The 23,044-nt window shown below is 38.5% G+C and overlaps 1 protein-coding gene across 4 annotated transcripts in view; it reads right to left on the bottom strand.

The window, feature by feature from the left end:
* Window positions 1-235: 235 nt before the first annotated feature.
* The window catches only part of LOC108896752 (disks large-associated protein 1), a 119,068-nt gene continuing 96,259 nt past the window's right edge, over window positions 236-23,044 (bottom strand). For 2 of the 4 annotated variants that reach the window (XM_018695992.2, XM_018695995.2), the window contains exons 10-15: window positions 21,512-21,557; window positions 19,209-19,496; window positions 14,326-14,458; window positions 14,057-14,148; window positions 11,994-12,146; window positions 236-7,157 (exon numbers count right to left, since the gene is read on the bottom strand). In XM_018695992.2, coding sequence (XP_018551508.1) covers window positions 6,933-7,157; window positions 11,994-12,146; window positions 14,057-14,148; window positions 14,326-14,458; window positions 19,209-19,496; window positions 21,512-21,557 — 937 coding nt within the window. In that variant the 3' untranslated portion in view covers window positions 236-6,932. Of the gene's footprint in view, window positions 8,392-11,993; window positions 12,147-14,056; window positions 14,149-14,325; window positions 14,459-19,208; window positions 19,497-21,511; window positions 21,558-23,044 lie in introns of all 4 variants that reach the window. The other 2 variants (XM_018695993.2, XM_018695996.2) reach the window with 2 other exon arrangements.

Genomic DNA, 23,044 nt, shown 5'->3' with positions numbered 1-23,044 from the left:
ATCAGATATTAGCACTCTCATTTCAGCATTCCCATCAGCAAGCTAAACAGTGGAATGGTATCCACTCTGACTGAGACATTTCAGCCATTTGAATAACTTTTGACTTTGACAGATGCCACAAAACAAGGTGGGAGAATGCACAAACTTTTTTTCTTTGCATTGTGTAAAACAGGCTGAACTGGCTCTGCTCTGTATTTTATATGTTGCAGGTACGTATAGACATCAATCATAGAAGAAGAGTTGATCATTAATTTTATTATGGATTTATCAATAGTTATGAACATATAATCATCTCTTTACAATACAACATAATATCAGCCCACGCCAAGAGAATCTCATAGTTTAAAAAATCAATAAATAAGAGCATAAATAAACCAAATACATATTCTCAACTTAGATATTGGTTCTTAAGTATTAATATTGTGTCTGCATGCATCATGAAACATCCTCAACATTTTCTGTACAAACACAAGAGATCGGTCGCAGGTACAGCTGGAGAGTTAATATACAGAATGATTCTATGAGGCTACTAGACCATACTGAGGAAAGGCCCAACATAGAAAACACAGACTCAGGAAGCACTTTATAGAGACCTCACACACACACACACGCACGCGCGCACACACACACACACACACACACACACACTGTGCATCTTCCATTATGGTAATGCAAACAAACTTTTTGACACATACTCTCTCTCTCTCTCCCTCTCACACACACCATGTCTGGGAGACCCTGATTTTTCTAGACCACATTTCCCATCTCTTCCTGAGGAAAAAAAAGGACACAAAGCCAACTCAAGCACACTACTGGTTGGAGTTACATGGCTTTTCAGCAGCATTCCAGTCCAGGACTGCCTTTACTTTTTTGAAAAACAAAATAATTCTGTAAAATTGAAATGGAATTTTACGTGTGTATACACAAAAGTTTGTAGTTTTGTAAAATGTCCTTAATATAGGTCTTTTTCTAACAATTTTCATTAGAAATTAACTTATTCATGTTTGTTGGTGCTATAAATATGATTTTATCAAAAGCAGACTGGGAGCAGTTGGGTCCCCTGCATCCCTTAAGGATAAGCGGTATAGATAATGGATGGATGGACGTTATAATTGTGTAAAAATAATGTTTGGCAGTAATTATGTATTACCAAAAATATATACATGTAAATAGAAAAAAAAATTGATGATTTTATGTCAATCTTGGCAGGCCTGGCACAAACCTTTTTCTTTTTATGTCTCAGACTTGTCAAAGTGACACCTTGTCAAAGTTTGCTCTTTCTTTTAGCTTTTAAATTAATTTATAATTTATAATCTTTTAAATTAGAACATTGAAGATTCACTATGTGGGTATTCTCCTTTTTCCATGGTTCACATTCACTGCTCCTCCCAAACAAATGGACAATAAGCTTGCTACTGGAACACTTAAAAATATTCAGTAAATGGTAAATACAAAAACAAACAAAAAAAAAAAAAAAAAAAAAAAAACACACATTCAGCATCTGTATGGCCCTTTCCTCTTGAAGAAGGGTATTTCACATTGAGTATGGCTCACTGTCATTGTCACTGTCATTATCATTTAAACACAGAGGTAATCAGATCCTGTACAAATTCACCCCCCCCCCATTCACACCCCCAAACACACACACACACACACACACACACACGTACATCAAACCTTTATAAAAGAAGAAAATAAATACAGAATGCATTCATCAACAACACACCACCACCACCACCACAACCATCATCATTATCATCATCTGTAGAATCATGTGAATCCTGCTTTTGACTTCTAGATTGTTGCTCTGGAGAAATGAATGGCAGTTATATCAGAGGTTGAAAAAGAACAAACTGGCACTAAGAAAATCATCTTGACCCCAAAGATGCTTTCTTTGTCACTGCTGAAACTATGTCTGGTTCAGCTGTGAAGCCCAGCTGTATAATGTGAAATGAGATGAATTTGGAATGTCTTCTTATGGCACGTCATTACTCTGATCAGAAAGTCCCAAAAAATGTAGCAGTGACAGGCAGCAGCTTGTCAGCAGTAACTGAGCGTTGATTCACATCTTTGACCAAATTCAGTCCTGCTGTTGGTGTGGTCACTGCAGGAGATGTGTCCACACTCAAAGTTGTTGTAAAGTAGTACTCCAGCAGTTTAGTATTACATAAAGTTGGGATGCTCATAAAACAGATTAAAAGAGAATGGTCAAAACTGAAGCAGCAGAAGCTGAGAGATCCTGATTTTTTTTTTTTTTTTTTTTTTTTTTTTTTTTTTTGTATGAGTTAAGCTTCTGAAATGTACCTGACATTTCCCATAATGCAAGTTGAAAATGTGTCTTTGTTAGATGCTTCCTATCAGATTCTACATCGCCAGTTTGTAACACAAGCTGCTTGTTATCAACTTGTAGTCTCCCTGGCCAAACTGATATAATTTTCTGAGACTTGAGGAAGCTCCTACAGAGACACAGAAGATATTATACAATAGTTTTCACAGGCTGAGTAGAACTCAAAAGATTAGTAAACTGACTCTCATGTACAAAGTCATTGCAGTTGCCCTTTAAAATGACAGTGGCAGAAAAGACAATAAGGATGGATTTATTTTGAAGATGCACAATCCAGAATATGATTCATAATTTACTTCTATTTATAGTAATTAAATTAATGCTGTGATACTAAACTATATTTGGTCAGCTGAGTTGACCATGGCAATGTTATGGTGGTAAGCCATAACATTGCCATACACTTAAACTGATTTATTTGTGCTGGATTGTCACATCATATAGAGAGTGAGAATACCAATAAAACACTGATTTTATTTATGCTATTATGTGCATCTAAGAGGCATAGTGTATATTACAGGTCTGTGAAGATTAGCAAGTTAAAGGTAAAAAATAAAATAAAATGAATATATAGATTAGTGGTATCATCGGTTGTGTGATATTCAATAAATTCTATTTTCAGGTATATATATATATATATATATATATATATATATATGTGTGTGTGTGTGTGTGTGTGTGTGTGTGTGTGTGTCATATCACATATCACATTGTAGTTTTTTTCACCAAGCCATATTGTCATTTCTGTTCTTGTCATTCTGGTGCACAAGACAATTACATAGTGCATGGACAGTGTAGTTAAGTATTTGCCCTACTTAGCTTGAGTCACACAAACACTTACCTGGTACATAAAAACTAAAGATCTACTAAAATATAATTATCAATTGCTACTTTATCCAGTTATTAACCTCTTGTCTTTGGATAATATATGTGTGTATCTTCTCTGAACAGAGCTGCTGATTGTTCCTCTAGATTTATGGCATGGCATTATAGCTAAGCAGCAGTTCTCACACTTTCAAATAGCATGCAAAGGAAATAATTCCCCTTGGGTACTATTCTTTTTAGAGTATAGATAGAATAGTACACAGAAAGCAGTAATTGTAAACCATCAGTACACAATGAGAAATTGACTTGTATTGCACCTCATAGGAGTTTTGTGTAACTGAGAGCCTGGCCACACTAACATTTTATATTTTCAACTAGATTGAATTCAGCTGAGGAGAATTATCACGAACAGTGCATGTAGCCGTGATCATAAAATGTACTTGTTCACTGTTTTCACATCAAATTCTGATATATGAAACATCACTTTAAACCAGTAGCAAAGATGAAATAACTTCTCTGACTTCTAAATAGGATGGTGCAGTCCAAAATGAAGGAGGCCATCTTTTTTAACTCAGCAGTTCTATAGAGTCCAAGGCTGGCATTTTAGTTGGTGAGATAACTAGCTTACTATCTTGACCGAGAGTGAACCTCTGCCACTGTCTGAAATGATAATACAATAACGTGAGAGAAAATCAACTTGTGACCAGGCTCTCTGTGAGCAAGGTTTAGTTATCTCTAAATAACATTTTGAGCTGCATATTATGTTCAAAACTGCCTCCCAGTGCCTCCCTTTACAGTTTTATGCTATATTAAAGCAAATTGATTGATTTAGTGATTAAGAGTAGGTAATAACATCAGTCCATCCATTAGACATCATCATATCACCCAGTGATTTCCTATCAGATTTTCTGTCAAAATTGGCCAAAGATGCAGTGTAGATTAAATGCTGTCAAGTCAGTCAATAATAAGTCAGTGTTGTCTAATTAGGACAACCTGTAGTACTGAAACAAAAATCAGCCATTTGTCATTTTGTTCAAGAACCTTTGAATAACCTCAAGATCCCTGGAAGCTCTTGTTTGGCAACTATTGGATTACTACCTATGTGTAGATTTCTAGCTCTTTGTGTCAGAAATTGTCTGATGGCTGTCTACACAAAGAGAAAGGCAGCTTCAATAGTTGTCAAAAAAAAGCTCCCACTAGTGTCACTACTAGTTTCCAGCTAGAATTCTACAACCTATTTTGACAAGGCATGCCTTAACATCTTGATTAAAAAAATGCACTTGAACATCTTAAAATTAGAAAGATCAATTCAGTTTTTTAATTGCACAACTTCCATGGGATTAATACTACACTGCATATTCGACTCCGTCTCATTCCATCTTATTAATTATAGGCCCTTGTGTTACATAATCTCAGATCACTTCCATAAAAGTCACTACTCCACCTCTATCTCCACTAAATATTGCTTACATGTAATGGTACCCTGTAAAAGACAAATCATCCTGAAATCCAAGAAGGAGAGGGTTCATAAAAATCAAACCAAAGAGGGAGAAAATGTATGGTCTGTGGCAATTTTACAAACACCCAATCAATCAATTTCCCATCATTATTAGGCATTGTTTGTTATTTTCCTCTATAACATTGTGTCTCTAATGCTATCAGCACTTTATAATTCATTTAATGGCTTTCTTTGTTACACAAGGGGGGTGGGGGGTGGGGTAAAAGAAAATTCTGTGTATTTACAACTTTGCCTGTATTTTTGTTGTTTTGGTCATCAAAACCTGAATAACCAAAATACAGACATGCAAACCAATGAACCACACAACAGTTTTGAAACAAATCTTCAGAAAGCTTGGTCAAACCTTATAGCTGTAAAACTAAAAAAAATTATGTCAACTGAAAAGAACAGCTTTCAAATATATGGAGATACATATAAACTGTCAAATAATAGAATTTTCCTTTAAAATCTTTGCCCATTTTTAAGTGGGTAAAATATCAATTGATCATTACATGAAGTTTCTCAGTTCCATAAATATCTGATGTAGTGTGGGGAAGGAGAGGAAGATGAAAGAAAAACAGTGATCATGGTGTTCTCTTCTCCAGAGGGAAGAGAAGGACACTGTTTTTATATTACAGCAAGCTGAAGCGTTCATACAGCCTCAGGACCTGAACAAATTACCTGTAAGGACTGATGTGTTCAGTAAACCATTGTGCATGTGAAGTATTTTCATATGACACAAGGTTATGAGAGTGAGATTACAACTGTGTGTGTGTGTGTGTGTGTGTGTGTGTGTGCTGGATTGTCCATCACCTCTGTACATATACATGTTTGTGTAACATCATAGGACCCACAGAGAAAACCTTCAACGTCTACCAAAAGTCAAAACAAGTCCTGCATGGTCTAGCCAATCTGTACGGCTGGCTGAAAAGACATGGCCACCACTTTGCAACATATTACACACAAAATGTAAAGGCAGATTGTTGGGTATACAAAATATATTTTAACCCTATTAGTATATCCATGTGCATCTGTTCTACACTGGAAAGCCAGGTGAAAAGCCTACAATCATAGGCTCTTCCTGGCTACATCCCACCATCTACCTGAGCTCTTTCAACAACTCTTGCTGTCTTTTGTAGTGTATACATACTGGACTGTACTAATGGGAAAAACTGCACAAAATTGTGGATAGCGTTTCTTCAAATGCATTCTTGATATTATGCATGGCTGTTCACGTGAAAAAAGAGATATGCACATGTGTGAAGAAAGAAAAGAGAGGTTGAAAATCTGATTCCTTTCACACCTCTGCACACCGGACCAGTCACTGTATGAATTGTTTTTGACTGTCTCTTGGAAAGATAGGTGCCAACACCTGGAACTTGGTGCATGTCATAGCACTGCACCAGAAAAGGAGCAAAAATTAGCATGTCCACCTGAGTGTGATGTTTCCATCACTGCTGATCATAGTTGACCTGATAAATACCCTAGACTATTGCAGAGTCATTTGACCCAGGAATGAATGCAGATTGTACATTTTCCCACTGGAGACAAAAGCCAGATGCTAGTGGGTGTTAGAGGGTTTTTCTTCCAGTATGAAAGGGGGCTTTCATCAACAACAAAAAGGTGCAATATTAGCAATGCACCTGAATTATCAAATAATAAAACATGATTTGTATTTGAAATCCACATTTCTAGAGGAGAACAAGTCAGAACTGCACTGGGCCATATTGTATGACTGCCTTTGATATCTGGAGGTTGTATTTGGGGGAGAATGGCTCAAATGAATATAGAGTTGGTCTGAAATGTTTATAATTAAAAGAAGAAAGCTTACTCTTCACTATACAACTAATTTGGTAAAACCTGATGAAGAAAAACTTAAGAAAAAATATGAATCCAATCATTATGAGATAAAATCTGATTAAATTATAAGGAATGCTTTTTTAAATGTGTTCTCTAAAGGCATTTACATGGGGACATCATCAGAAAACCTGACACCACTGTGAAAACTGATTAGATCAAGGTGTGTACGATGTCTGTGTATTTATGAATTGTGGCTCTGACAGGAAGTGGTGAGTTTGTGGTAAACTGTTTCAATTGGGACAGGTCAGAAGAGTGGTGGGGGATGTGCAATTATTTGGATATTTTACCTTGGTGTGGACAACCACACGTTTTTGTGTTTGTGTTGTCTATGGTGTGTGTGTCTTTGTGTGTGTATGTGCATATGTACACACTGACATGCCAACCCTGTGTATGTCCCTGGTAGTGTCCTCATAGCCTTGTCTGAGCCTCGGGGATGTAGATCTCAATGCTGTCAGCGCTCTCCGTTGCTGAGTTTTGTCGTACAGATGCGGCTCTCTTGGCGGCCATCAGGCGCTTCCTGGCCTCCTGCCGCTGTTTCTCTGAGCTCTCCAGTGAGCGGTCTCTGGCCAGAGGGGGGTGGTGGTGGGGGCCCTTGGGTGGCTTTTTGGGCACTGGAGGTGGGAGCCGCCTCTCCTGGTGGGAGAGGATGTAGGGGAGGGAGGGCAGAACATTTCAGGCAAAACACAGATGTGTGTGTGTGTGTGTGTGTGTGTGTGTGTGTGCCTGTACTGCTCACTGTAAGTGCCATCTTTAATGCAGTAGGCATATGGTTTAATGCATGCTTGTGCACATATTCAAATGTCAGTAAAGAGGAGGTAAGATCAATCAGACATTCTGTATAATACTTTTTTGATCTTTGATATTTTTGATCATACATTGATTGACACATACATTTGATCTACACACTAAAACTGTAACTACTTTACATGCATTTTTTTTTAGGATTCTTAACTTGTTCCCTACATTTGTTAATTCGCACATTTATTGTCTAACAGAACTGTTTCCATTTTCTATCGTTATTTAAACTTTATTTTGCTGTACAACATCTAGCTACACACACCTAGGTACAGCTAAAATTGTACCTACTGAACAAATATGTGCTGGTGTGTGACATGACTCTGTATGGACCTCCATGCATTCAGTGCAGGTATTTTAGCATTGGAATAGGTAATTTTAGCTCAGGCAGGGCCTGTCTTTGCACCTGTACATGGACATGGCACCAGTTTCACTAGTATGCAGATGACAACATGCTCTATCTTTTTACTGCTAAGACAAATGTCCTTCAAGGACATTGTTTATTGGGTATTAGTTTCATACTTTCATGTGTCTGTCAGTTATGACAACATTATACTGAGATCTGCTGAGATCTCAGAAGGCATCACTCCAAACAATATAGAGAGACAAAGGTATTCCAAGCCTATGTAAATTCAGTTCAGGGTGCTTCAGTTAGACTTGCTTAGCACACCAAGCTTTATTGGTGTTTTAACATAGATGGTTTTATTTACCTCCTAATTCCCTGCTCTTTTGCTGTTATGGGTGTAGTTTATGGACATCTGTCTTATTTCATATTCTGTGAAACTGAATATGCAAAATGTACTTGTGGAAAGGGAATATTAGCAGCACTGTTTCCAGTGCCTCTATCTTGGACACTGGCACCAACACACAAAACAAAAAATCACACATAATGAGGCAGTTGTAGGCGGCAGAGGGAAAGAAGGAAGGAAGGAAGGAAGGAAGGCATTAAGCATGGATATATGGATGGAAAGATGGACATGATGGATCTACGAAGGCCCAGAGGTGTCAAGGCCCTGTGGTGTTGGCATTGCAGTTATGCTGACTGATGCGTGGCTGTTTGCAAACGCCTTCACTGTCAACACAAAAAAGCACAAGAAAGAAAAGGACAACAATGAGAGCAAATGAGGAAGCCATCAGAGTCAATATTCTCAATGATGCAAAATCACAACACACACTACTTGAAGAGAGTAACAGACCAGGCAGAGGACATCTGATTTACAGATACACTTAAAGATATGCAGAGGGGAAAGTATGTCTGTTACCACTGAGATCAAGTTAGACAACCATGCTAGACAACCATCTTTCTTTGCTTCTGTCATGGTCACATATGTCGCACACACACACACACACACATACACAAACACAAACACAAACACACACACACACATATATATATATACAGTGGTGGAAAAAATTTTTGGACACCCTTAAAATTTTACATATTCTCAAATATTATCATGAAATATTTGGGGAAAAAATGTTTTGTGTTTCAGAAGGTGTGGCTGCATTAGACAGACACAAACAAATACAACTGATATTTTTTTTGTTTATTGTTTACAAGAAAAACTAACAAAACTAAATTCTTGACAGTTTCAATGTGTTAGTTCTCAACATTGTTGGTATCAAAGTCAACAAATAACAGAATGTGTTCAAACCTGAACAAAAAATAAACCATCACATCATCAAATTAATATTTAGTAGTCCTGCCATTAGCACGCAATAGAGCTCTTATCCTGGCTGGCATGTTCCCCACGAGCCTTTCACACTGTTGAGGGGTAATCTTGTCCCATTCTTCTTGAATTGCTGCTTTTAATTCTTCTAAATTCTTTGGTTTACGCTTTGAAACAGACCTTTTGATAATCCACCACAGATTTTCAATGGGTCTGTCCGGGGATTGAGCTGGCCACTCTAAGACCTAGATACAGTGCTCCTGCAGCCAAGTTCTACCTGCCCTGGATGTGTGGCAAGGGGCATTATCTTGTTGAACATCCAGTTTTGACCTCAACGGAACAGTGCACATGCAGAAGGGAGCATGTGGGTTTCGAGAATGGCACAATACTTGGCAGAGTTCAATGTGCCATCACAGACAGTGAGATGACGAACACCAGCAGCACTCATGCATCCCCAATCCATGATACTGCCTCCACCATGCTTGACAGTAGGTACTGTACATGCTGTCGGTAATGCTTCGCCTGGCCTTCTGCGTACCCTCACATTATCAGGAGGAGGATAAAGCTGGAAATTGGACTCATCTGTCCACAGAATCTTCTTCCAGTTCCTGGCTGTCCAGTTCTTGTGTGCTTGGGCCCAATGATGCCGGGCTAACCTCTGTCCCTCATTGATCAGGGGCTTCTTGACAGCCTTGTAGGACCTTAAGCCATGATCTAAAAGTCAGCCACGTACAGTGTGGGTGGAACACTGGACACCAGTTTGGTATGACCACTGCTGCTGAAGCTCCTGTGATGTCATTCAGTGGTTTTCCCTCCACGTGTGGATCAGGATGCGGTCATTTCTTGCTGAAGAAACCCTTGGACACCCAGATCTTGGCTTGTCTTCCAAGCTGTTGGTTCATCTGTATTTCTGCAGTGTATCCAACTGCTGAAGGACTGCATCTGCACTTCCTGGCTATCTGGCGGCAGCTGTACCCTTCCTGGCTGAGAATCTGTATCTTCAGGTGTGTTTCCTGCGTTAGGTTCCTTGTTTTATCCATTTTTGTCTCTGAAGAACTTTCAAATGTGCTGGCTTTATATAGACACGAAGCATGGCAACAAAAATCTCTCTTAGTGTTTTAATAAAAAGCACGACCTTCATTAGTGGATCACTGGTACCAAAATGTATTTTTATGGGACCAATCAATTTTAAGTTTTTAATGGCTTTTTTAGGATTTGTTTAGTATTTTGGCTGTGACTGTACTAAAAGAAATTGCACTTGAAGACCTAAGAATGATTCTTAATGCAATATTTCACAAATGCATGGGGTGTCCGAAAACTTTTTTCCACTACTGTATATATAGATACAAGCTATTCTAAACTGTGGCCATGTAAACCCAGACTGCCTCTGAATTCCCTGTTCTTTTGCATAATCAATTCACCATCAAACACCCAATAAATATAGAATAAGGAAACTGTGCAAAGATTTTATCATTCAGAATGGTTTATATCACCACTTCGATAACAAAAAAAAAAAGCTAGGTGAGGCCATAGATCTAGAAGTGCTTTTTTGTGCAGTCTATGTCTTTGACTGATTACACTGTGGCATCAGTGTGTTTCAAACTATATTCTTATTGGGTGATTTGTACAAGTGGGTTGTAGCAGCAGTCAGTGCACCCTATGAGAACTTGTTTGGTGACATTTTGATATAGGCTCTTTTTGGTCTCAAAAGCTCTAAATCAGTCATAGATGGCAGATCAAACTTTGACTAAAAAGTAATGGCTTTATGTTATTCAGAAAGAGGTGTGTGTGAGAGAGAGGCTTATAATAAGCAGGATGAAAAGTGTTCTCTCTTCCCTCTCAGGAATTTTTAAACATGTTGCTCTTGAAGCTTTAATTAATGACCATTGTGAGCATGAGGGACGCTCTGCTCGTCTTCTCCTCTGATACATTACACATCAATTTCATCATTTAATGTTATTTGAGAGTGAATTCTGCTGCTGTGAAATTGTGCTCACAAAGCATAAACCCTATAAATGACAGGATGATAAGATGGTGCTCTTATTTAATTCCTATTAGCTCACATGCTGTATGCAAATCAACTGACTGACATAAAAGGGACTTTGGGTGTTTGTTCAGACAAGAGACTGACATGTTAAACTGCTATCAGTTTCCATTTCCATTTTTATCTGCATCAGGTCTTGTTCACTCATGGTCACCTTTCAAATCTTCAAATGACTTCACAAGCACAAAACATACACCACCCAGCAGTCTGACAGAGCTATCAATAAGTCTGCAGGATAAATCTAATCTCACACATAATATTCAGTGCCCCCCTTAAGCCAATAATTTATATTTATATATATATATATATATATATATATATAATATATATATATATATGGATTCAGCATTATCTATCACATCTGCTATGGTCTGCTATGCAATGATATGATGATACAGTGTAGTCTCACAGGGCCCAATGCATATTGTATACAGAGGTACATACAGAGGTCCGGAGAAGACTGTGGAAGTATTGACTTGATTTTGGGAAAATAAATAAGTGATAAAACATTAAACCAAGTTTTGTAAACCAGAAAACTATAAATGAAGTCTAGACAGGATCACATCTGGCTCAATGAGACTACTGGCAACATGACACTTTGTGCAAAGCATATGATTTTGGACATAACTGAGGGATATTTCACATGTTGTTATGGTCACTGAACAAGTGACCTTCAAGGTAATTTGTTCAATGAGGTCTTCAATTCAGTTCGTGTGCTATAAATTCAGGTTGTCAGGCTCAAATAGATTTGGAAAAAAAATGTGGATATAAGAGTATAACAGGGTGCAGTGAAATATCCCTTTGTGTACCATAGATAGAAGTCATTTGTTGCCAATGGGACATCAATGAGTCACATGGAGTGAAAGAACTAACACATATTAAACCTGCCATTCAGATGATGGTGTTATCCCTGATCAACCAGTCAGCCTGCTGGCATACTAGGAACTTATGTGTTTATACCTTTCTCTCAGGGGGATCCAGGGGTCTCCAGTTGTTAGCCCTGAGCTGGTGAAGCTCATCAAACTTCAGGCTTATGTTCTCTATTGACAGCTGAAGCATATCCCAAAAACCAGCCAGGTCTGAGGCCACAGGACGAGGGTGGGCATTGGGGTTCTGTGATAGAGGAAAAGAAGGAACAGGTGGAGAAGTAGTATCAAAGATGATATTCAGTGAATAGTAAAATAATTTTTTTTAAAAATAAGCCACCTTCAAGTTTGTTTGCAGAGCAGCTCAGAATGTGTATAAATATAGAATAGAAAATAAAGAAACATGAAGATATGCTATACTGGTATATCACAGTAAGGTATGGTTCATCAAATTTATCTTATCAGTTAATAAAGGCTATTGCTCATTTTGAAACTCAGTGTATTTTACCATCTTTGGATAGGTAAAGACAGTAAAGAAAATGTAAGGTCAATAAGTTGTAACACTCCAAGAGCTTTTTAACCCTAATGGATACACAGGGTCCTGCAGTGAGGCTAAAACTGCATATACACAGTTTTCATCTATCAATGACAATATGGCTTTGGGAAATAGGTTTTACAGTCTTCAGTGAATGGAGATCATACAGACAAATCCTGCTGAAACTGGTTATGTCTTCAGTTGACAACATGGAGTGTTCCATAACAGCACTGTCGCTGACACATTCATTATTCACCTAAACTGTTCTTTCTTCACTGACACTTAGCGTTGTTTATCATTTTATACTGATATCTTATTACGTTCATTCATCAGTGCAATAAGTTTATTCTTTTTCTTTACAATATTCACAATAGCACATTCAAGTTCGCACTGATGGATCTGTAGTTACGTGTTACCCTTTACAAAACTCAACAAAAAATATTTGTCAAAATGTTATCATTTTATGTTATGATATCCATTATATTAAACATCACTCTGCATTACTGGTCTTCTGCTATTTGAGTTCTAAAAATGCAATTTTGCTTAGGAGTAATAGTCTCCTTGCAGTCTTTGAAATAATCATTCTGTATTCCTCCATTCTTAACTAAAACATTCAGTACAATATGCAGCCATGCTAGCAGCTCTTTGAATTTGTAATGAGGCATAGCAGTACTTTCACTTAAATGCTAACATGAGCATGTCAATAGCTGTATATAGAGATGGACAATGGGTCTCTACTTCCTCCTACTGTACAAAAATTAAATCAAACTATCTTCGATATGGGCACTGGTATTTTGCATTGGTGACATCATTTGGAGCCAGAGTCTGTGCAGTAGTGATCATGAGTATGAGTCACATCATACCCCCCATTTTATAGCAATACTTGAACATACACCAATGAAATATGCACTGTAAAATGACAGCAACCATCTTTGGGAAAAATTGATGTGGTGTGTACTTAGATTTTTGTACTTTGGGCTATCAAGTCCCATTGCTAACTTGTAGGGGCAGGGTTTATGACCTATACTGCAGCCAGCCATGAAGGGGCAATCAAGATATCTTCGCCTCACTTTTGGGGAGCTGTCATGTCATCCATCTTTATATACAGTCACTGGAGCATGCTAATATGCTGATGTTAGGCAGGTATAACACTCACCATTTCAAAACAAACTACAGCTGAGACTGATGGGAATGTCATTAATTTGCAAGTATCTGATCATAAACAATTGGACAAACAAATTTTGACCTGATGGCAGTGTTACAAGAAAAGTCAGAGGAGCAACACTGTTATCTGTAAATTTCTGAATATTTAGGGAAATGTAGTTTCATATATAAAGGCCAAAATCTGCATGTCAGAGTCATAGACAGGGATCAGGCCACTGAAAAACTAGGAAAGACAGATAATTAGGTTGAGGGGAAAGGTATAAAATAAAAAAAAAGAAATAAATGACAAGAGAAAAAAAATAAAGGAAATCAAAGGTAACTGAGTATTCCAGGGGATATGCAAATCTACACTAGGATTTAGTTTGCTCAAAAGCCTATAACCCAGAAAGTGAATGGTGAGGCATTATTGTAAATGAAGGATTCCATGTTCAGTGTGAGTAAAGGTGTTACAGGCTCACCAGGTTCTCCTCACACAGCTCCCTGAACTGTTGAAACTTCTGGGACATGAGAAGCTGAGCACTACCTACTGCACTCCTCATCTTCCCGAGGACTATAAGCACAGAAACAGAGTTTAAAAAGTGAGTAAACCCTTTTTTTATTCAGAACATAAGTTGTGATGATGCAGTTTATCTTAAGACACAAGACATACTGAGACTACTAAACAACATGTCTTTCTTACAAAGTAACAAAAATACTAGACATTATGAACACACATCGAAATACATACTATCCTCAGGTAGGTCATTCTCCTGCTGGTCCAGCTCCATCTGTCGACACCAGCCCTCCATGCGGTCGGTCTCGGCCTGCAGCAGTTTCAGAAACCAGCGCCCATCTCTCTGACATACTGAACGCTGCACCACCTGTCAATCAAACATTCAGACTTTAACAACATGTAGAGACACACCTCATTGCACAGGCAATTTGTATATTCATAATAATATATCACAGCAAATAATGTGGAAAAATCATGTACTGTATTTCTTAGAGTTAATATTGCATTACCTATTGTGATTCAGTATACTTAGATTTTCAAGATCAAAAGTTCCTGGAAGGACTGATCAATTGAGTATCTGTTTGATCCACAGTAATGTTGTGCAAATTAATGGACACTCAACACCCCCCAAATTTCATGTACAATTTTTTTGTTTTGGTTTATTATTTTGTGAACTCGTAAACTCATATATACATAAAAACATCACTGTTTTAGTAGGTTAATTTCTGGTTACAATGACTCACACAGGCACTTTGGCAAGCTTAGAGGCCCTTTGGAAAAGATGCAAGGGGGCATCTGCACCATTAAGTAGTCTTAGTTTACAGTATGCAGCCACGTTACACTTATGTGCTGCTGTGTCTGTATTTCCAGTTGAGCAAAAGTGGTGAAAAGATATATAAAAGTAGAAACACAGATGAATAATGAATGTGTGATAGTAACTGACAGTAATGCAAATAGGAGCTTTATAGCAGAGCTTTGCAAGGGATGTGAAAGAGTATGTTGTTTCAGATTCAGACAACTTTACTATTTACCAATTACCAATTCAGTTTTGAAATCCAAATCCAAATCCAAATCACAAGAAACGAAAAACACACACAAGTAAACCGACATAGTGGGCTGCATCATACATAAGCATTATAAATGTAAAATATATTGCGCATTTCAGAATATATATTGCACAAAAAGAAATACAAAACAGGAAATAAATAATAAATAAATAAAATAAATAAGGGCATAATTTAAAAGGACACTCATCGAAAAGAGCCACCTATTTTCACCTAGTAATTCCTTATGAGGAATGTACAGTACTGTGCATGTCTTAGGGCACTTAAGATGTTTTTACTCTTATCCTTCATCAGTAGCATCAGAGAGGTGTCTGATCAGTCCCAGTTTAATTCTGCAGCAGGACAATGAGTCCAAACACACAGTCAGCATCATAAAAAAACTATCGTCAGAGACAAGACGAGCAAGGAATCCTACAGTAGATGGTCTGACCCCCACAGAGCCCTGATCTCAACATCACAATGTCGGTAAAATACATTACTTAAATAAACAAAATACATTTTCTGTTCACAAAACCTTCATCAGCATGATTTGTGATAGTTTGAGAAGTTTTTTTTTTTTTTTTTCTGTGTGTGTGGGGTGGGGTGGGGTGGGGGTGGGGGTGATTTTACTGGCATGACAACATGTAGTACATTTTAGTAGTTGCAGAAAAGTTGTCTCACTCTGTGCTCACATGCTGCACTAGGGTTTAGCAGGTCTCTAGATCTGCTGAATAGTCTTTCATTTAGTTCTGTTAACGTCATGTCCCCTTGACTTAATCCCATATAAGTAATGAACCCATCTCATGACAGGATAGCAGTGTTAATATTATCTAAATGATTGTGGTCTCTTAATATGATACTGACACAGCTTAAAGATAATAATAAAGAATAAATGTGAACATAACTTTGCTTTACAAAAACTGCAGATGATACTTTTACTATGCATTTCAAGATGGCAGTGTGTGTAGATGCGGCAGCCAGTAGCTCCCTCATCAGTTGAGACTCCTCAACTCCACACTGCATCCTCTGCGCACCACTGTAAGCAAGCACATACCTCGGTTCTACATGTTACACATATTCTAGTGCTATACACTGCCCCATACATGGCACTGCATTTGTGAAATTTGCTTTTAACTGTTCTGCTATGTTGGCCTCCTAATTCACATGACCATACCATTAACTTTGATTTACCCTCATTGTTGCTACTACCATTCATTTTGTATATATTGCACATATCTCTTTGTCTATTTTGTGTATGTGAATATGTAAGTGTATGTCTTCCTTTTTTATTTGATATTTTCTTTTAGTGTTTTAAAATACTTTGTTCTATTTCAGTTAACAAGCCCTAGAGCAGAGGTGGGCAAACTACGGCTTGCGGGCCACATCCGTCCTGTTTTTTCCCATCTTTTTAATCCGGCCCGCTGAAGATTGGAACAGAATTGCCCAAATCAAATCATATCATATCATAATTATGACTGCATTCATTTGATCTTGTCCTGTAATGCCTGGCATTCCACCGGGTGGCGCATTAGGCACAGTGACACATTGATATGATTTTGCGGAGCCTGGGCTACTCTCTGTCATTACTCTGCTACTGCTCTGAACTCATCTGCAACGAGTGGGCCAAAGAAAAGAAAAGTCGACAGTGAGTGCAGAGTGTTTAATTAAGCAATATTAACCTAGAGGTTAATATTAATATTGCTTGTGCAGTAGGCTATTGATTTAGTTCGGTCAATTCCAAGACCACAATAAAGCATTAACATCAGCTCAGAGTTCACTCATCTGGGACTAGAAAATCATTTCTGTTGCTAGGTCATTACTGAGGGTCTGATTATTTGCCGTAGTGGTAAACTCGGTTCCATTACACATAGGAGTTCACTGACGTGACTGATTGTGTTCCAGTTAATAGTCAGACCCCATGTATTTCCATGGAAACGGGAAAAATACTCGCCAAAACCTTTTAATTATAATAATTAATTAATAATATAATTCAATAATTCAATAATTCAATTAATAATTCAACATGAACAGATTTTGATTATACCTTGTACTACTTTGTTGGTAATAGTTGTATAATCGCAATATTAAACTCAAGGATGTGCTTTAACATCATTTGAGCACGACAGTGATGCGGTCAGGACTGAGGCGCTTGCGCTTAGATGGACAACTAAATACTTTTTTACTGAAGTTCGGTCAAAGGCTGAATGTCTTATTTGCCAAGAAACTGTTGCGGTTTTAAAGGAATACAACATCAGCCATAACTTTTCCACCAAGCATGCTAATTATGCTAACAACCAGTCAACGCAAGAACGGACAGCTACCGCTCAGAGGTTGGCAGCTAGTTTGCAGGCTCAGCAAAACACCTTTATCCAACAAACTGCCATCCAAGAATCAAGCACGAAGTCAAGTTATTTATTGGCATTCAAATTAGCAAAGACTAGCAAACCTTTCTCCAAAGGGGAGTTTCTCAAAGAGTGACACTGATCACCAGGACTTGCTTACTTGCGTATGTCAACGAGTGTGGGAGCACAAACAGGAGATTACCTCATTTTTGGAGCTACTTGAGAAAGCTGTCGATTTTCCTGAGCTGAGTGACACAGATTGGCTTTGTGATTTAGCTTTTGCTGTAGACATACTGACACACATGAATGAGCTGAACGTGAAGCTACAAGGGAAAGACCAGTTTGTGCATGAAATGTACACAAACATCAGAGCCTTTCAAAACCAAGCTAGCTTTATTTTCAAAGCAACTGTCAAACAAGTCATTCGCTCATTTCCCCACACTGGCTATGCTGAAAGAGGCCCCTCGACATGTGAAAAAATATCACTGGATGACCTGCATGGAGAATTCTGCCATCGGTTCTCTGATTTTGGAAAAACTGACAAGTCACTTCAGCTGGTGTCATTTCCCTTCACACAAGACCCTGAAACAGCGCCACAGGACTTGCAGTTGGAACTGATTGATTTCCAATGTAACACGGTCTTAAAGGAGAAGTTCAGCTTTCTTAAACTGAATGAGTTTTGCGATTTAGTAAGCGCAGCCAAATTTCCAAACATCCAGAAGATGGCACAGAGGATGCTGGTGTTGTTTGGCTCTACATATGTGTGTGAACAGACTTTTACTGTGATGAACACCAACAAAGCACCCCACAGTTGAGTGATGAACACCTCAGATCTGTTCTGAGAATTGCCACAACAAAACTAACACCAGACTTCGATGCACTGGCAAAAAAGGGTGATAAACTACACTGTTCCCACTAAAAGTGAATGTAAGTATTAACACTGTAATGCCTTTTTTATGTTTATGTATTCATCTGGCGCTGGCCTGGTCCATCTGTCAAATTTTAAGAGTCAATGTGGCCCCTGAGCCAAAAAGTTTGCCCACCCCTGCCCTAGAGTGACATTCATCACAAGTGTCTCATATCTAGGATCCAGATGAGATCTATTTACACTTACACACACATATATGACAGACATGTGAAATTCTAGCACTGGGAATTTTAAAGACGGATTAAATTTGAGGGCATTGGGCATCAGAACATATACATGATGGATGTAAACAGACACTGACATTTCATCAGCTGATATAGTCGTTAAGGCAAATTTGTTAAAAAAAAAAAAACCCAAAAAACAGTTGCTTATTTATACATTCAGCCAACAATGCTCATGGATATTCTTTTGGTGTCATTTATCAGGACACCTGATGAATATTCAGTAGTCACTCTCTTTTAGCTTTGTTTTTGGTTTCTTCCAAATAAATACCTGTCTCTGTAGCTGATAAATGTTTCACCAGCTAGTCAGTGTCTGCTGTCTGAAAACAGCTGCCTGATGCTGCTGAAAACCAGGCTAAGGAAAGCTCTGATGCTGAATCAAATGCACAAACTACGCAACTCTAACTGCAAACACAACTTTAACTATAGCTTAACATTGTAAAGCATGGAAAATGTAATAATTCACTGGAATTAGTTAGTGTGTGACAACAACATTTCTGGCATGACGACTGTATATGTATGAAATTAATGCTGTCTTGAAGGCCTATGGGCCTGTTCTTATAATATCACTGAATAAACTCACATATACCTCCAGTATAGTAGAGCTGTTGAAGTTGACATCAAGTGGATCATCTGTTACACTGTCTATCCAAGGGTCTGGAGGGGGGAGGATCGATGGGTCGAAGCCCACATCCTCATAGTCATCAGAGGCACAGGCGTGGTAGTGGTTCCCTGAGCCCTGGATGCTGACGGTGGAGGTGGCGGCATCACGGGAGTATTGTCGAGAGATGGCACCAGATGACAGGACTTCCAAGTCAGTGTCCGGGGAGTCCAGAGGGGTGTCCAGCAAGTCGGGCATGTCCAGATCTGCCTGGATGGAATAATAAATAAATTAATTAATTACTAGCTGAATGAACAAGTCATTGTTTGAGTAATACCAACCCTAGGAATTACATTTCTATACAAACATAAACTGCAACAGTAAATGTGTTTTGTGGAGCTAGATAATATTTTCTATTAACATAATGATAAAATAATGTTAATTTGAATGTATCAATAAAATGTTCACAGACCACAGCGTTATTAAACTTTTTTATGTTTACGTCTCGCCACTCACAGCAATTGGTTACGAAAGATAGGAAAGGTCAGGGAAAAATTGTGGTCTGGTCTAATACATGAAAAGTTCACAGGCCTGTCATTCACCTTAAGTGCTTTTGTTGTCTAAACCACAGACAAGACTCTGGATGGAAACCTTGGTCTCTGATATGACAATTGTACATTTTGTGTGCCAATTCTATAACCTCCTGGTGATTCAGCTGCTGTTAATAAATGTGACACTGTATTCATTCAAAAATGTGTTGCCTCTGGACATAATACAGCCGGTGCTTACGTTTCCTATGAAATGCATTTGCTGTTTAATTTTGGTTGCACATCCATTTTCTATACCGCTTATCCGTTCAGGTTGGGTTGGAGCCTATCCCAGCTGACATTGGGAGGTGGGGTACACCCTGTACGGGCCGCCAGTTCATCGCAGGGCCAACATATATAGATAAACAACCATCCACACTCACATTCACACCTACAGGCAACTGAGCAGGGTAAAAGTGCAATGGTGTTGCCATGGGTCTCAGATCTGTGTGTCAGTGTGTTAAATAGGGGGAGATGAAGATTTTGATCACAACCAGGACATACATCATCACAACCTTTACATATTTCAGGGCTCTGTTCAAAGAAGTCATTTTCATGGATACACTGAAGATATTCTGCTTTATGTGCCTGTAAAGGCAGATAATCACACTGTCATTAGAGCACTAAAAGCTTGCTTGGCTACTGTGATAAAATTGAATGCCATAGTTTTCTATATTTAGTTGCTGGTCACTGGCCCTATTTGGCATTAAAATCAATTGGATCAGTGCCTCTTAACAACTATATGATCTCTCAAAGTTTGACTGTCAACTAACTTACTTAAGCAACATTATGTTACTTTTGACCCTGCCCTCTCCTTTGATCTGCACATTAGAGAAATAATTGAGAATGCTTTTTCCACTGAACATTGCTAAAAGCTAATCTTTTCTGTCCACAGCTGATAAAGAGAGACACCATTTTAGATAGGGTCTAATTCCTAACATTTTCTATTGACAGTTTAGAGGACTGTGTAGTCTTAGCAAAGGTGTGATCACTGTTGTAAGACTGTTGTAGTGTAAGAATATCATTTTAGTACAACACATAGTTTAATAAATCCTGCAGTGTTTGAATGCTTATTTTTGAGAGTTAACCACTGTATGAGCCATTTCATATAATTTGCTGTTTGATGGATAGGGTATTTCATTGAAGTCCCTGATGGTAGATACTCAAAAATGACTTTTTGTTTCTCTCTAGGCAGATGTTACATGTCCCCCCTATAGTGGTAATTCTCCAGTGTCCAAAATTGACCCATGGAAAACCTATCCCAACCTGATAAATTTCTAAATACATTTTTAAGAAATGACACCTGATCCAAAAAGGACCCAAGGATAGTCAGACCCACTTCTCAATAGACCTTGAGGTATTAGTCAATATTTTTAGTCAAAGTGAAGGTGTCCAACCCAAATGAGCTTACAAGACACTTCTTACATTACCCTTAGAGGCAAGAAAAATATTTTCAGGAATTGCTTGATTTGAAGATTATGATTATATTATGAAACATGTGACTGCCAACTGATTCTGGATTTCAAAATACAAATAATGACAAACAAGCCTATTTCCCACTGAATTTAATCAAAAATCAGTTGTGAGATATTTTTGTTAACTAGCAGTGGATAGACAAGAAATAAATATATTGTAGGTCCCTTTCTGGGCATAATGACTTGAGCAGACTGTAACAAAACTGCAGTAGTGGAGGCTCACCTGTACAGCTGCTGTAACACTGTTGGAGCGCTGGAACCTGCGATACCTGACCACCAGAAGAAAACAAACAGTAAAACAATTTTAATATTCATGATTAAATGATTTATTTGTCACATATGCATATTACTGAACAGTGTTGACGATAATTGCTCATGATCGTTATTTTACCACCACTTCTGCTTCCCTGTGACCCTGGGAGTTGTATTGTCAAGGTAATAGCTTCTGGTAGGGTCTCCACAAATAATTGGTTCCACATGAGGGGCCAGACTGATTCATAAATAAATCGCCAATGATGGAGATGCAGCACCTCACCCAGAACAGGAAACCCAGGGGGCCCTGCTTGGAGCCAGACCTGGAAGAGGAGCTCACCAGCAAGCACTTGGTGGCCTGGCCTTGACCCATGAGGCCTGCACGAGCTACATAGAGCTACGTGGAGCCGATGCCCTGTGAGCCCTCATGCCCAAATGGATAGGCATTGGGGTTGGGTGCACTGACAGTCAGGTGGCAGGCAAAGGCAAGGATCTGGTGTGCTGACTTCTCACATTATATACTGGTTCTAGGAATGTTGAACATCACTTCTCAGACAGAGAAGGAACCTGAGCTAATGTGGGAGATGGAGCAGTGCCATCTGCTCCATTGAGCTCACTGGGCTCACTTTTATTCAGTTAACACTCCTGGAGAGGGACTGGACTCTCTCCTTTTCTGGAATTGCCTGTGTGAAGTGTGAGATTACTTAGAAGCCTTAGAAGTTTTAGTTTCCACTGGAGATGAGAGGGTTGTCTCTATGTGGCTATGAGTCACTGAGTGAAAGGTTATAACTGTTGTTTGTGCCTATGCACCAAAGAGAAATGTGGAGTATTCAGCCTTCCTGGAAAGGGTATTGGCCCTCTATGGTTCTGTTGGAAGACATCAACAATTGTGTGGGAAATGATAGAAAAACCTCATGGTAGTAATTGGGAGGAATGGCCTGTCATATTTGAACCAGACTGGTGCCTTGTTTGTTGCTAGACGACCCAGTAAACCCAAATGTGTAGTGAGGGTGAACTGAGAACAAATGGCTAAGGCTCCCTGTCCTCGACATGTCAAGCCATATTTAAAGCAACCACTGTGGGGCAGCTACTTGGAGCTGTGGTAAGAAGATTTTTGGTGCCAATTTCTTATTTTTATATTCAGACTTATGTGTAGAGATGTTCCGAACATTCTTCCCGTTTCTTCTACATATGTTTTTTTACATGATTTTTATAGTATCTCATTACATTGCATTTTTTGTCTTCTTGTATTTTGTCTTTGGGGTGAACCAGAAGCTGTTACAGTTTTGTATGGGGTTTTACTGCTGTGTTTTTTCATGATTCTTTGTATGGGTTCATTTATCCCCCGGATTTATGGTAGGGTCACTATGTTTTTTTGTTTGTGTTTTTCTTCTGTCTTTTGTTTTTTGTTCTTTGTTTTTGACTTGCAATTTTTCTTTGTTCATTGCCCATTTTGGATATTGGCAGTGCGTAATTGCATGCTGTGTTGTTCCTCCCTCTGTCT

This window comes from Lates calcarifer, linkage group LG4 (genome assembly GCF_001640805.2).
Source record: "Lates calcarifer isolate ASB-BC8 linkage group LG4, TLL_Latcal_v3, whole genome shotgun sequence".
NCBI classification, from domain to species: Eukaryota; Metazoa; Chordata; class Actinopteri; family Centropomidae; genus Lates; species Lates calcarifer.
Note: the sequence above shows the minus strand (reverse complement) of the source record. Positions and strands in the feature narration are given on the sequence as shown.